Below are 16,563 nucleotides of genomic sequence, written 5' to 3'. Positions count from 1 at the left end.
AAATTTTTATGCGGAAATATTTTAACGTCCTGCATTATTTTCTGTAATTTGAGACATTTATATAGTACATTGCTTAACGGTTTATGCATACATACATTTATACAAACTAATTGAGATCTCCTGATAGTAGTTTTCAGTAAATAGTTATTATTTGGAAACCATAAATGACTGTGATTGGTACATTCTTACAATCGGTGAGAAAAGTAGCAACTGTCACGTGATTTTATTTTCCATTTCAGCATCGATTTAGATTATCTTACTATTTAATAGAGCTTTTTTATACATAATAAAGTTAAATAACACATAGTGAGTCATTAAAACAGGAAATTGAAAACAATAATTATAAATTCATCCGAGACTATCACACGTCAGTGCCGCTCTTTCGATTTATTTCTGTTACTGCGGTCGGGTGTCAGAGAAAAGTTCGCGAATTTTCCCGAGCGCCTCGCGTGAATTTCCGGCAGAGGTACAAACGGACGCACGCTAGACACATAAAGACGAACGTTTAGTGCAATAAAATAAACAATATACAGCTATTATATCTCGTAAATACCTCATTTGTATCGTGAAGCGTCCGTAATGTCAGCGCTGTGTTATAATAAAGGCTGCGGGCAGCGATTTGATCCTGAAAACAATCCGGATGGTGAGTGTTTGTTACGCCAAGTTTATTCACAAAACATTGTTATGTGGATAGTCTATGTACTCATTTTTATTTACTTGTCTATTGTTACGAATCTATGATCAAATTAAAGGTTTAATAATGTCTCACATGTGATTTAAACAACACGTTGGACTCAGAAATATAAATTGAGTTGCTGTTGGTTGGTTAAGGGGATAGTTCACCTAAAAAATTAAAATGTACTCACTATTTACTCACTCTCAGGTGTTTCCAAACCTTTATGAGTTTATGTCTTCTGTTGAATACAGATATTTTGGAGTAAGCTGAAAACCTGTAGCCATTGACTTCTTTAGGGACAACAAATACTATAGAAGTCAATGGTTACAGGTTTCCAACATTCTTCTAAATATCTTCTGTTGTGTTGAACAGAAGTAAGTAAGGCAAGGCAAGTTTATTTCTATAGCACATTTCATACACAGGGGCAATTCAAAGTGCTTTACATAAACAGGAATAAAAGAAACAATTATAAGAGAAATAAAAACAAATAATGAAAATGGTAAAAATTAAATAAATAAGCATAAAAACAGATAAAATGTGTTATAAAAGAATTAAAAAGAAGAGAAAAACATAGTAGTTCAATCTGTCGGACGTAGCACAGTGTTCATTCAGTAAAGGCACAGCTAAACAGATGTGTTTTCAGTCTTGATGTGAATGTGCCTAATGTTGGAGCACATCTGATCATTTCTGGAAGCTGATTCCAGCAGTGAGGGGCGCTGTTAGTAGCTGAAAGCCAATTCACCTGCTTTGACTGAACTCTTGGGATTTCTAATCTATTTGATCCTAGTGATCTGTTAGCAATGCATGAAGGTTTGAAACAAGTAAAGGGTGAGTAAATGATGACAGAATTTTAGTTTGAGGTGTGAACAGGCTCTTTAAGTAAAAATATGTGGGAATTATATAAGCTAAAATGCTTTGTAGAGCTGAATGTGGCTTTAAATATTTTCTGTTAATACGAAGCACCTGTTATAAAACATTATAAGAGGTACATTATTATTTTCTGTTATTTCATATTGTATATTTTATTCATGTTAAATGTTTTTTTAACGTGTGTATAAAAAAGAAATAATATTACATCATTATACACTGAAACATGTCTAGCAAATAAATAAGTTGTAACTATTAAGCAATGAAGTATTACGCATTAATTAAAAAGGTTTTGTATTAATTTAATTGGGTAAATGTTATCAATATGAGCCACATTTACTTTAATATGTCAAAGCAAACATGCATGTATATATTTGAGTGTTATGCAAATTTGTGTAATACCTTTTTTTGTATTAAATTTTGCACCTTTTTTTCATAAACAAATGAAAAAGCTAATAAATATAGTTGTAAAAATAAAAGTAATATAATTCACATGTAATTTATTATAGTAGCCGATAAAGATGTTTTTGTTTATGTCTTGTGGTGTTTATTCAGTGCAAATCATCTTTTGCAGATTCCTGCACATATCATCCTGGAGTCCCCGTGTTTCATGATGCTCTGAAGGTGTGTGTGTGTGTGTGCGTGTGTGTGTGTGTGTGTGTATGTGTGTGTGTTTAATACACGATATAATAAAAGATATGTATTTATCCAGTGCTGGGCAAAAGATTAACTGCATCCAAAATAAAAGTTTGTTTTTGACATAATATATGTGTGTGTTATATGTATATCATTAATATGTACATATATGGAATACACACACATGCATAAAAACAAAAATATACAAACATATTTTTGTTACATTTAAATGTATATATAATTTGCATCATATATATCTCATATCTAAATATAAACAGTTTCTCGAATATATGCATGCATCTGTGTATTTAAATAAACAAAATAAATATACACATATTCATATAATGTCAAAACAAGCTTATTTTGCTTGTGATTTTCATTTTCTCATCACTATTTTTACATTATAGTGCCCATGTTGCATAGAGCTGGTTTTATATTCGCACATTCAGACTTTCCCCTTAATAATATAATTTCATAAAAGTATTATTTACAAACTCTAAATAGCGAAATCATATTAGCAGCCAATGACTATCAAAGTACAACATTGTTCACAGTCAAATAAACAGTGTTAATGTTGTTTTCAAGCCACACTCGCATGCTAATTCCGATCGAATATTTAAAGTAACATGGTAAACAATATACAGACTTCTAAATGAACGAATGTGCGAATATAAAACCAACTTTACCTCTATCCACATAGCACTATAACAGTAATAATAAAAGTCAATTTCTTTAGATAACTAGAAAATAAACCGTGCTTTTATTTTGTATTATTCACAGTCTGTATTCAATAAATCAGAGTTTCCCAACCCTGTTCCTGAAGGCACGCCAACAGTACACATTTTCATTCTCTCGCTAATCAAACACACCTGAAACAACCCATCAGAACATTAGAAGAGACTCCAAAACCTGAAGTTAATGGGTCAGATGAGGGAGACATCCAAAACATGAACTGTTGGTGTGCCTCCAGGAACAGGGTTGGGAAACACTGCAATAAATCATCAGTGTCTTCATCTGTCTTCAGGGTTGGTCGTGCTGTAAGAGACGGACAACAGACTTCTCAGATTTTCTTAGTATTGCGGTAAGACAGGCAGATCCACTGATAGAGACATTTTTTACTTGTGTTTCAGGTTTAGTTGAACAGCTTGTACTCAAATGTTTGTGTGTGTGATGATTGCCAAATACAGCATGTTTTTTTTGAGGAAAATGAATAAATGACTGACAATTTTAACTATATAGCACAGTTAAAACACCCCAAAATGACCAGTGTGCTTTGCAAGAACTAAAAACCACAAACAACAAAAATTAGACAAAATAAAACTAATTAAAAATGTCGGTCACACTTTATTTTGGTGGTCCGTTTGTTGAAGTCAAGTTATATTGCATCTACATGCCAACTAATTCTCATTAGATTATAAGTAGGCTGTTAGGTTGTGGTTCATGTAAGTTGACATGCACTTGCAAAGTTTCTTATAGTCAAGTTGAATGTCTGTGTCAACAGATATTAAGCAGACAGTCTACTAATACTCAAATAGACCATCGAAATAAAGTGTTACCAAAATGTTAAATAGAAAGAATTAAAGCTTTTGTGTGTTCATAAGCCATTAAAATGTAAAATAAAATGCATTTGTGTGATGAATGTTTTTAACTTGGATAAAAAACTGACCAAGATGGTGCTAATCTAACGTAAAGAAGCATAAAGTACTAAATTTGCATTTATACTTAATATTTTTTAACCTAATTTAAACTGGGATGTCTTATTAACTTTAATCGAAATATTCCAAACCAAGCGTGCATGCATTTATTTTATTCAAAATTCTACATAAGTAAAGCAATAAAATCCCCATTCATGCAGATATTTCCATGCATGTCTCCATCATGGTGCTTGCATCTTCAACATGTTACGCCCTTTTTATCAGGGCTGAAAATTCCTCTTACTGTTTTGATTTGATTTGATTTATTTACTTTCGAACAAAGTATCGTACATAAAATATCATTAACAAAAGAATACGTTTCAACATGGTCGAAAATGGAGTAGGATGAAGCTCAAGCTTATTATTTTCCCACCCCATTACCACATACATCATTCGTCTATTACTTTAACTTATTTCTTCCTTATCTCTTCCTTTCACATGAACACATTCTATCCCATTGGCATATCCGACAAACTATATGTTTGGTTCCATTTGTACCGCTACACCTTGTAACATAAACCCAGAGGGAAAAAAAAAACCTAGTACTGCAAATAGCCATTAATTAAAATGTCATCATACCTTTCTCTTTTTATACCTTTTCAATCACCTTCATCATTATATTCCTTTAATAACATATATTTATACAACTTTTTAAATTGATTAATATCCTGACATTGTTTGAGAGTCAGATCTAGACTGTTCCATAGTTTTACACCATAGACAGACATACACAAACTTTTTAAAGTTGTTCTTGTTTTCAACCTCCTAAAATTGAGTTCTTCTCTCAGATTATATCCCCCTTGTCGTTCTTCGAAAAATGCTTGTATGCATTTTGGAAGTAGTTTATTCCTAGCTTTAAACATATATTGTACTGTGAAACTAATATAATTTAATTAAATATAATATAGTGTTGGATTGTGCTACTTTTAATGCCTGCAGAAGTTTTTTTAATGAAATTAACTTGCTTAAAGAGATCCAGCAAAGTTTTACCAGGAAGATTTTAGCATTTTTATCATATATTAATATGAAAAATTGTATCTAATATCTTGTCTTTTTTTATTGAATCTATTTTAAAGGAACTGTTTTTAGCATGAAAATAGCTGTTGTTGCTGACATGGTGTTTGTACACTTCAAAACATATATGCCAGGGTAGTTGGTGGTTCATTCTGCTGTGGCGACCCCTGATAAATCAGGGATTAAGCTGAAGGAAAAGTGAATGAACATATATTTTTTCTTTTGGAAAGTCACTATCATTCATTCATTTTCCTTCAGCTTTGTCCCTTTTTTAAGCAGGGGTCGCCACAGCGGAATGAACCGACAACTTATCCAGTATATGTTTTACACAGCAGATGCCTTTTCAGCTGCAAACCACACACACACACACACACACACACACACACAAGGCCAATTTAGTTTATTTAATTCACCTGTAGCGCATTTATTTGGACTGTGGGGGAAACAGAAATGCCAACTGGCCCAGCCCGGTCTCGAACCAGCGAGCTTCTTGCTGAGAGGCAACAGTGCTAACCACTGAGCTGCCGTGTCACCCCCGAAAGTCACTATATACAGCAGGGGTGACCAACCCTGTTTCTGGAAACCGACCTTCCTGCAGATTTCAGTTGCAACTCATATCAAGCACACCTGCTATTATCAAGTGCTGTTCAGGTCCTAAATAATTGGTTCAGGTGTGTTTGATCAGGGTTGGAGCTGAACCTTGCAAGAAGGTAGATCTCCAGGAACAGGGTTGAGCACCACTGATATACAGTATAACTGGAGGTTAACTGCGTTTGTATACCTCCAACCCTATACGCAGCTCCATAATCTTTGTGATTTTGACAGTAATGTAATAATGTGCACCTGTTGTGAAGCTGCTTTGGTTTGATAATTATTATGAAAAGTGCTATACAAGTAAACTTGAATTAATTTGAACATGGCATTAAATAAATACAGTATATATATGTGATCTGATGATTTTGTCAGGGCTGCACTAAAGGTCCTCATAACAAAGACAAGCCGCTTGAACCGGTAAAACCAGACGTGAAGGTTTCAGGAGAGAAGAAAGAGCTGGAGGATCTCAAACCCAAGTTTAATGAGTACATCATTCAAGCACCAAAACCAGTGGAGTTCATCCAGAGACCTAGGTATACCATCTTCATTCTTAAAGAGACAGTTCACAAACACCAAGACTGACCTAGCATTTACTCACACTCTGCTTGCTCCAAGTTTTATTCTGTTAAACGCACAATGCTGAAACATGGTAGCCATTGACTTTCTATAATAGATTATATAGAAATACCCAACTTAAAATAACACTTCAGTTGCTATTTTTGGCCATGAATAATAGAGTTTTATTAATGTGTCTGTTTTCTGTAAGCCAAGGCTGCATGTTCATCAAAGTGTTTTTGCACTGCGGAAATGAGAGTGCTTTTCAGTTTTTGTAGCCCATTGTTTTCATTTAGTCGGTTTCTGATACAGAGTCTCCCCACTGTACCGTTACAGGTTGAAAGGCTTTAGCAGATTTGTTGTTAACAGTTGTGTGGTATAGTCCTGGCCCTCCTCCACTGTGATTGGATGGACAGCTTAAAAGTGACTCTGAGGGCCTACTCACACTATGCTATCCGAATCGTGCCAATGTCCATTTCCCGGATTGTTTGAGAAGTGTGAGTGCTCTGAATCGGGCTCAGGCACGGTTCACTTGGCCGGCCCTGGTCTGGTTGGAAGAGGTGTGCCAGAGCGCGGTTCACTTGGGCTTTGGCACGGTACACTTGTAGTGTGAGTGCAAAGCGCGCCTGAGCCCAAAACTGAAGACAAGACCTGACATTTACGGGACTGTTTCATATGGATTTATTAATTATTCTTACTGTTCAATAAACGCAAACAGTCATGATTTATTAAAGATGCAAATCCCTCACTGCACGGGAGCTGCACCTTCAGCAAACCTTCTAATTCCTGCAGCACGAGGACTTTATGATTGTTTATGAGTGCGGACCGTCGGGCGAGTCTGAAGGGGGGACAAGCATGCTTTGGCCCGGTTCAAGGCAACTGTACATAGTGTGAGTACGCCCTGATGGGCGGTGCATTTCCAGTGCTGACTATAAAAATGTTCACAAAACACAGCACTACCATTGACAACAACTGAAAACAAATGCTCAGCTCATGGAAAATAATTCTTCGTTTCACATGCAGCCTAAAACAGCTTATTTGTATATACTTTTGTATAAATATGTTTATTTTTAATTCTTATCTGTTCAGTTAAAACAAGTCAAACATGGCCATCAATGCGCATAATCCACCTAGATGTTTATGTAAAATTTTTATTGTTTACTTTATTTTCCTCTTATTTAAATGTCTTTCTTAAACCCGTTTTTGTGTGTGCGTGCGTGCGTCCGTGCGTGCGTGTGTGTGTTAAGGTATGTTTTATGAGCTGTGCATGCATAAGGAGAACTGGGGCTTTGAGAACCCAGTTTGTCAATACTGTATATACGAGTTGGAGAGAATATAGTGTGTTAAAATATAAACCGCTGTTGTGGTAATTTGACGTATCATATATGCATGTATGCTGTATGAATGTTCCCTGAGCTCCTGTAAACCACAAAAAAATTCCTTGTGTGTTTGCACACATTGGTAAATAAATCTGATTCTGGAAATATTTTCTTTTGTGTTTAAGAATCTCAAACAAGTTTGGAACAAGCAGAAGGATAAAATAAGTGTGCTGTTGTTTCAGTGCTGATGAGCCACTGGTGAACCTGCAGAGGAAAGTGGCTCCGTCTCTGAATCAGGCCCTCGAGAAGCTCAGACTCGCAGAAGAAGCCAATCACATTAAAGAAAAAGGTATATGTACATCACAACACCCCCCCCCCTCCATTGATCTGTATTTCAATTAATAATATTAATAATTTTAAAAATAGATAATAGTAATTTGCATTTGACCACCCCTATAGTGGTTCATACCATTGTAAATGAACACGCACAGCAGGCTATGCAGGAAAATATAATCAGTAGCCTAAAACTGGAAAATAAAGTCTACCAGTAGACAATGTATATGTTCAAGACACTTTTCCTGTAAAATAGGTGAAGTAAAAGTAAAAAGTAAAGTGAAATTAAACTATATTTGGTGCAAAATACATTTTAGCTACATATGTTCTTCTTTTATGTTATGTAAATGGTTTAAAATTGAATCATTAGTTGCTATTTACCTCGATCTTGTTTTTATTCTCTCAAAGTAATGTTTACTGATATGTATAGCAGATTTGTTTCTCCATACTTTAAAGGTTGAATGTTTTTTTTGAATGACTGAAATATCTGTCCACATCACCCATCCCATACTTGAATATACTTCTATATTACTTAGAGAAGAATCCACTTTCACTTACACTTTTATATTTTGTTGACATTGATTTGAGAATTTACTAGAGGGACAGCTCAGTGGTTAGCGCTGTCACTGGTTCGAGTCCAGGCTGGGACAGTTGTCATTTCTGTGTGGAGTTTGCATGTTCTCCCCCGAGTTGGCGTGGGTTTTCCTCCAGGTGCTCCGGTTTCCCCCACAGTCTAAACACATGCGCTATCGGTGAATTGAATAAACTAAATTGCCCATAGTGAATGTGTAAATGTGAGCGTGTATGGGTGTTTTCCAGTACTAGGTTGTGGCTGGAAGGTCATCCGCTGCATAAAACATATGATAGAATAGTTGATGATTCATTCCGCTGTGGAAACTTCTGATAAATAAGGGACTAAGCTGAAGGAAATACTAGAAATTATTAAACATTAAATGTCAACGTCTTTGTACCATACGTCTTTAAGTAAACTGATGTTCTACATTTCTTCACTCTAACCGTAATGAAATTGAGCTGAAATGTATTCTCGTTTTACCTATGAATCTGTCATCTGAGTTGTATTTCTGTTTAATTTGCAGAAGAGGACGAAAGCGAAGTCAAAGTCGGGACAGCGTGTAAAAATGGAGGCTGTATGAAGGTCTGAAAACAGTTATTCTCAACATTGTATGATGTGAACGTGAGATTAAAAACTGAGCAATATAATTGTGAAAGTGTTTGCTGATGTTTATTCATGTTAGCTAATAAAAATTAAGCTTCATCGTTTTGTTCATGTTAGATTAAAATTAATAAATGCTGCAATTTTAATCATTTTTTATTTTGGTGTAAATAGTACATCTAGCCAATTTAATTATTTTATTTTAGCTAGTATTTGTGTTTATTAACAACATATACAGCTATGGGGAAAATTATTTAGGATTTTTAATTATGTTTGAGTAAAACAAACTCATATTTTTTACATCTTTAATGAAGTTTGGTAGTAAAATGTTTCTTGAAACAGAATAGGAGTTGACTTGAAACAAAATTAGGTAATAATATTAACTATAAAATGCAACTTTCTTTTATTTGAGCTCGATTTTCATTTAAGTTTCGGCATAATTAAATCAATTTTAAAGTGCAAAAAATCAACAATACAGATGTTGATTAAAATGAATAAATAGTCAAAAAACAAAACTAAAACACAACAGAGTTACTAAAACATATAAAGTGTAATGTATTAAAATAATTATTAATTATTATATAATAATAACAACACTTAATTCAGGTGCTACATAATATATACCATGCAACATTTGATTTTTAATTATGTTTTAGCAAAGGATTTTTATTGTCATTTTAACGAACACAGCCTTGTATTATAGACCGTTATGCATTTTTCCTGAAATATGCATGCTGATATTATGTCGTTATGATTATTAGACGTACAACGGACCAAAGACTGACGAAGAGACATGTTTGTATCATCCTGGAGTTCCCATTTTTCATGAGGGGTGAGCAGAATGCAGAAATCACACTGAACATATTACGTTTTATCATTTTTTTTAATGAGTGTGCTTTTATATAATCCCATTCTGCTGAATTATATTATATTATATTATATTATATTATATTATATTATATTATATTATATTAATTATATTATATTATTATATTATATTATATTATATTATATTTTATATTATATATATGATATTGTTATTATTATATTATATTATATTGTTATTATTATATATTATATTATATTATTATATTATATTGTTATTATTATATTATATTATATTATATTATATTATATTATATTGTTATTATATTAAATTATATTATTATATTATATTAAATTATATTATTATTTATATATTATATTATATTATATTATATTATATTATATTATATTATATTATATTATATTATATTATATCAATTATTATTTATATATTATTATATTATATTATATTGTTATTATATTAAATTATATTATTATATTATATTAAATTATATTATTATTTATATATTATATTATATTATATTGTTATTATATTATATTATATTATATTATATTATATTATTATTTATATATTATATTATATTATATTATATTATATTGTTATTATATTATATTATATTATATTATAGTATATTATAGTATATTATAGTATTTATATTGTTATATATTAAATTATATTATTATATTTATTATATTATATTAAATTATATTGTTATTATATAAAATTTTATTATAATTATATTATATTATATTATTATATATGATATATATTATTATATTGTATTATATTATATTATATATTATATTATTATATTATATTATTATGATATTATATTATGTTATTATATTATATTATTATGATATTATGTTATTATATTATAATATATTATATTATATTATATTATATTATATTGTTATTATATTATTATTATATTATATTATATTATATTATATTATATTATATTATATTATATGTTATTATTATATTATTATATTATATATTATATTATATTATATTATATTATATTATATTATATTATATTATATTATATTATATTATAATGTTCAATTATATAACATTCTGTTATGGATTTGTATTTTTAAAATCTTCAGTATTTAAGTTGTCTTTATCTTGTCCTTTTGATCCTGTATTATGTGAATTCACCAACATTGGATCAATAAACTATAATCTATGTGTAATATCTGTGTTTCAGAATGAAGTATTGGAGCTGCTGTAAGAGGAAGACGTCTGATTTTAACACCTTTCTGTCTCAGGAGGGCTGTAATAAAGGCTCACACCAGTGGAGGAAAGACACGGTGAGCTGCAGATTCACTCATGTACTCTACACTGCATCACTCGAAAAATGATCTTTGCCTTTTTAATCTACTTATTTAAGTCAACACAATTTTTGAGTTTTTAGGAACAACTTAATTGTTTTAGGTTCAATGCACTTATATTTGTAAAAACACTAAAGTTAACTTGATTGATTTGTGTTGGGAGTTAATGAAGGAATGTTCTATATGCACACAGACTTTTAATTTAATAGCCTCAGCGCTTCCGGTGAACTGTCTTTCCATTATTTGGAAATATAATATAATATAATCATATAATAATTTCCATTATTATATGACGTTTAAGGTCTAATTTCTTTAAAAATCTGTGATATAATATATATAAAATATAATATAAAGTCAGACCAGACAAGAAGCACTGCATTCAATTCCATTTTGCCCTGCCATGTCTTTAAAATATGATGGTTTATTTTACCCTAGTATTTTTAATGGAGTGCTAGCCTGCTGATTCTGACAGAGCTAGCGGGTACATGGTCTTTCATCATGTTTTACGCTTGAACAGCTAAATGAACGCTTAAGTCTATTTAACTGAGTGTATTGTAATTACATTACAACATTGATACTGTAAAAGGAACCTTATGAAATTGAAAAATAGTCACATAAACATTTCACACTTCACATTTAACACTAGCTGTGTATATAGACCATTGTGAGTAACCCAGGATTTTTTTTTTTACAGTGATTCGTATGATTTTTAAAAAGGCTATTATGTACACCAAGGTTGCATACAATAATGTATACCCAAAGTAGTGAGGCAGTGTGCTTTATTTTTAATAATTAGACTTTGTGATAATAATAATTAGATGTCTAATAAGACCAGCCAAGCAGGTGGCAAGGGGAGACAATCGAACTTGGGTTCGGACCAGGCAATTGACAATTGAAACCATCCCTAAAATCAGAGTCCAAAAATTAGTACACCCAAATTAATATGTTAGGAGGAAAATATGAAATAAAATTGCAATAAAGCGAAACAAAAGTCAAAATAAACATAATATTTATTCACTTTTATATCTTATAATATATATCTTGACCATTTTTCTATTCAATTTTATTTAATATTTTCCCCCAACATATTAATTTGGGTGTACTAATTTTTGGACTCTGATTAGTTCCAGTTTTAGCTTTGGAACTTCCTAATCTAATGTATATGCACAAATATATCATAGTGAAGCATCCTATAGAAACTGAATTTAAATTGTACACTGTACGTGATGTCTCTTTCTCTCCAGGGTAATAAAGTGGCTCCGTGTAGGTTTGATTGGCATCAGACAGGAAGTCAGGTGACCATGTCCATCTATGCAAAAAACTCCAACCCGCAGCTCTGCTGTGTGGAGGCCAACAGCGTCTCGGTGAGTGTGTTCATCTGATTAAACGGATTACTTCTCTCTTACAGTGCCCTATTATAAATGATGTTTAATTACTTTATTTAATGGCAGCTGAAAGTCCATCTGATCTTTGAGGGAGAAAAAGAGTTTGAGCTAAGCCTGAGCCTGTGGGGAGTGAGTATCATTAACCTCATTTATCTGCCATTAAACTAATTATTTGCTCTTCATAGGGTCATTGAGAATCATATTTTAGTTTGTGGGCATTTAAAATGCTAGGAAATGTTGGTTTAGTTTTGCCAACTACCAGCAAACCAAGTTTAAGTGATTAAAAAAATGATTGAAAATAAATAAAACTACAACAAAAATGAATAAAAATGCCAAAAATCCGATTAAAATAGCATAAACTGAAATTAAAGAATAAGTAAAACCTATTATATATGTAAAATATTTTGTATTGTGAAACATTCACACTTTTTTGAACTGTTATACATTAATTTGTTGTACTTGATTTGTCTATATAACATATTATTAAAATTAAAAATTATTCATTAAACTATTATGTTCTATTATATCCAATAGAGGATCAGTTTGTCTATATATTGGTAGTATTAAAAGGTTCAATTGTTCGTTTACATTAAATTATTATATTTTATTATATTACACTACCTGACAAAAGTCTTGTCGTTGATCCCAGTTGTAAGAGCAACAAATAATAACTTGACTTCTAGTTGATCATTTGTAAAAGTGGCAGAAGGTCAAACTGCATCCCAATAATCACAAATACTGCATAAGACCTACTGGAACCCACATGGACCCAAGATTCTCATAGAAATCAGTCAAGTTTGATTAAGTAAAAGTCATGGTTTGGGGTTACATTCAATACGGGGGTGAGCGAGAGATCTGCAGAGTGGATGGCAACATCAACAGCTTGAGGTATCAAGACATTTGTGCTGCCCATTACATTACAAACCACAGGAGAGGGTAAATTCTTTAGCAGGATAGCGCTCCTCATACTTCAGCCTCCACATCAAAGATTGGCCAGCCCATTCACCAGTATGAACATTATTAAGCAAGTCTGGGGTAAGATGGAGGAGGCATTGAAGATGAATCCAAAGAGTCTTGATGAACTCTGGGAGTCCTGCAAGAACGCTTTCTTTGCCATTCCAGATGACTTTATTAATCAGTGATTTGAGTCATTGCAGAGATGTATGGATGCAGTCCTCCAAGCTCAATGATGGAGTCAGACACAACATTCATTCTGTTTCCACTGCAGCATGACTTTATATTCTATACTGGACATTATTTCTGTTCAGTGACAAGACTTTTGTCCAAGCAGAGTCAGACATTACTGTCCTAATTAAAGAATTAAAAATCAAGCCATGATCATATTATATTGTGGTAAAATAAGCGTAATCTACAGGCCTTTGCCTTTCATATAAGCCACTTCTGAGACTAAATGATCAACTTGAAGTCAAGTTATTATTTATTGTTCCTAAAACTTAGATAGGTGACGAGGCATTTGTCAGGTATATCATATCATATCATATCATATATTATATTATATTATATTATATTATATTATATTATATTATATTATTTTATTTATATTATTTTATATTATATTATATTATATTATATTATATTATATTATATTGATCCATTAGAGGGCGCTACAGCACAAATATGTGAAGAAACACAATAGTGCTTGCTACAGTGTTTTACATTTTAGACATGATTATTGAATGGGTTTGCTTAAAAGATTACAGTAGCCATGTTTAAATTGATCTATTTTTATGTCCATTTTGGATTATCCCATACAAAAATTGATTGATTGTGGTTCTTTATTGATGAATATTTATCATATTATAGGTCATTGACATCAGTAAGAGTGTCGTTAATATGATGGCCTCCAAAGTGGAAGTAGTAATGAAGAAGGCGGAGCCTATGTCCTGGGCACGGCTGGACCTGCCCCCACCGAAACCGACCAGTGAGATGAAGGAGAATTAAGATAGACAGAAAGTGATGGTTCAGTTACAGCTGGTCAGTGATGAGTGAGAGTCAAACACTGCTTTCTGCATAATCTGGGGAATCAACTGAGAGATTATTTATTTATTTAATTGGAGATCATAAATACGGAAGAGGAGTACAGCCAAGCATTAATAATAAAATAATATTAAAGTGATGATAATGTGAGATTAAACTTGATGCTAAATGAAATATTGATGCTAAACTCAAGAATTAATCAATTTCGAGAATAATGTTATGGTTTGGGGAAAAACAAATCATTAAATTGGGAAAATTATTTAAATTAAATTCAATTAACAACTTGTTAATTTCAGAGAAAATGTTTTAATATTATATATATATATATATATATATATATATATATATATATATATATATATATATATATATATATATATATATATATATATATATATATATATAAAATATAATATTATTATTATTATTATTTTTTTTTTTTTTATGTTTTAAGATGCAAGTCTTTACTGACTAGGGCTGCATATCTTCTAAATGCTGTATCGTCAAGCTGTAGTATGGTTATGTTTCTCAATATGTTAGTTAGGGATAACTTCGAAAGGTCATTTTCCTTTTAGAAAACACTGTAAAAAGTTTGTTCTTGGACCATTTAGGAACTGTTGATAACCATTTAGGAACAGCACTATTTCTGCACACATCATATACAAAGTACTCCGACAACAAGATGGTTTAGTGCAGTGTTTCCCAACCCTGTTCCTGAAGGCACACCAACAGTACACATTTTCAACCTCTCCCTAATCAAACACACCTGAATCATCTTATCATAACATCAGAAGAGACTCCAACACCTGAAGTTAATGGGTCAGAAAAGGGAGACATCCAAAATATGTACTGTTGGTGTGCCTCCAGGAACAGGGTTGGGAAACACTGGTTTAGTGCACTTATAAATCAAGTTAAAATGAGCTGAAACTGAAAATTTCATGAGGTTTTTATAACTTTTTTCTTGGAGTTTATTCTCAACATGTAATGCAGTGACATTTTTCTCTGAAGTTAATGACTTTATTTAATTACAAAAAATAAATAATTAGCTTTTTTTTCGCCTGAACATTTAACAATTTTAATCTTGCATTATTATGACTTTTAATATCAAGATGTTGTTATTTATTTATTTATTTTTTACTACTGCTTTGCTTCAATCCTCTCCTCTACATTAAACTCATGTAGGACGTTTAGATTTAATTTGATTTGAATGACTGCAAGGCTGTGAGAGATGTAAATACATAAACATGCTATATCTTTAGATTAATATTATACAAAAATAAAAGAACTAGCTATTTAAATTTATTTTTGGTCTTAACATTGACTTATTTTAACAAACTCTATGATTTTCAAGTCTCAAATGGGTATGACAATTACATGGTTAATATAAATAATCTAATATTAGAAGAAAATGTCTAAAATATGAGTATAAACAAATGAATATAGGTGCCATAAGTGTTCAAACTGCTTCAGCTTTGCTTATTTTTCTCTGACATCACAAAGGTCAACTAGTAAATTACAGATTATGCAGTGTGGTTTACTGTGTGGTCAGGAAGTTATGATTAATGCCGTCTCAACACACTGTAAATAAATGCAGGCTTCACACAAGTCATTCATGTTGTCCCAATACAAATCCATTAAGGTAGCTTAACACATTTAAGTGGATTGAACATAAAACAATTAAGTTGCCCCAAAAACATCTCAGGAATTGTTTTATCAGCTCATTTTAAATAAGAACAAGCAGCAAAAATACTAGTTTGATTGCATGACATTAGTGCAAAATTACATGTTTTTCTGTGTACTGTTTATTTACTAAAATGCATATCAATAATTACTGCAGTGTCTCTCACAGCCTTGTAGTCATTTGCGTCAGTTTGAATATGACCTCTATTCTTACTGAAGTCTATTTTAAAATTAATTACTCAGCCATATATATTATAGAAATAAAACTGATATGGTTCAGTTATTCTAGCTTTCCTACTGTAAACACCGAAGTCAGGAACAGTTTCTGGTTCAGACTCTGTACTTGTCTGTATTTGGTTATTATTACCTCTGTGCTATTGGTGTTTATACAAGGAAAAACACCTTTTGTTGCCTTTTATCATCATCATTCCACACTGTAGTTATTTTCATGCAC

At 31.5% G+C, this 16,563-nt stretch overlaps 1 protein-coding gene across 1 annotated transcript; it reads left to right on the top strand.

Moving 5' to 3' along the window:
* The first annotated feature begins 450 nt into the window (after positions 1 to 450).
* chordc1a (cysteine and histidine-rich domain (CHORD) containing 1a) lies at positions 451 to 14,419 on the top strand. The gene is made up of 11 exons (XM_056452536.1): positions 451 to 643; positions 2,118 to 2,167; positions 3,204 to 3,260; positions 5,854 to 6,014; positions 7,598 to 7,704; positions 8,786 to 8,844; positions 9,624 to 9,694; positions 10,923 to 11,025; positions 12,291 to 12,410; positions 12,498 to 12,560; positions 14,256 to 14,419. The coding sequence occupies exons 1-11, from the start codon at positions 580 to 582 to the stop codon at positions 14,391 to 14,393; spliced, it is 993 nt and encodes a 330-aa protein (XP_056308511.1). The 5' UTR covers positions 451 to 579; the 3' UTR covers positions 14,394 to 14,419.
* Positions 14,420 to 16,563: the final 2,144 nt, after the last annotated feature.

Source organism: Danio aesculapii, unplaced genomic scaffold (genome assembly GCF_903798145.1).
Source record: "Danio aesculapii unplaced genomic scaffold, fDanAes4.1, whole genome shotgun sequence".
Lineage (NCBI taxonomy): Eukaryota > Metazoa > Chordata > Actinopteri > Cypriniformes > Danionidae > Danio > Danio aesculapii.
Note: the sequence above shows the minus strand (reverse complement) of the source record. Positions and strands in the feature narration are given on the sequence as shown.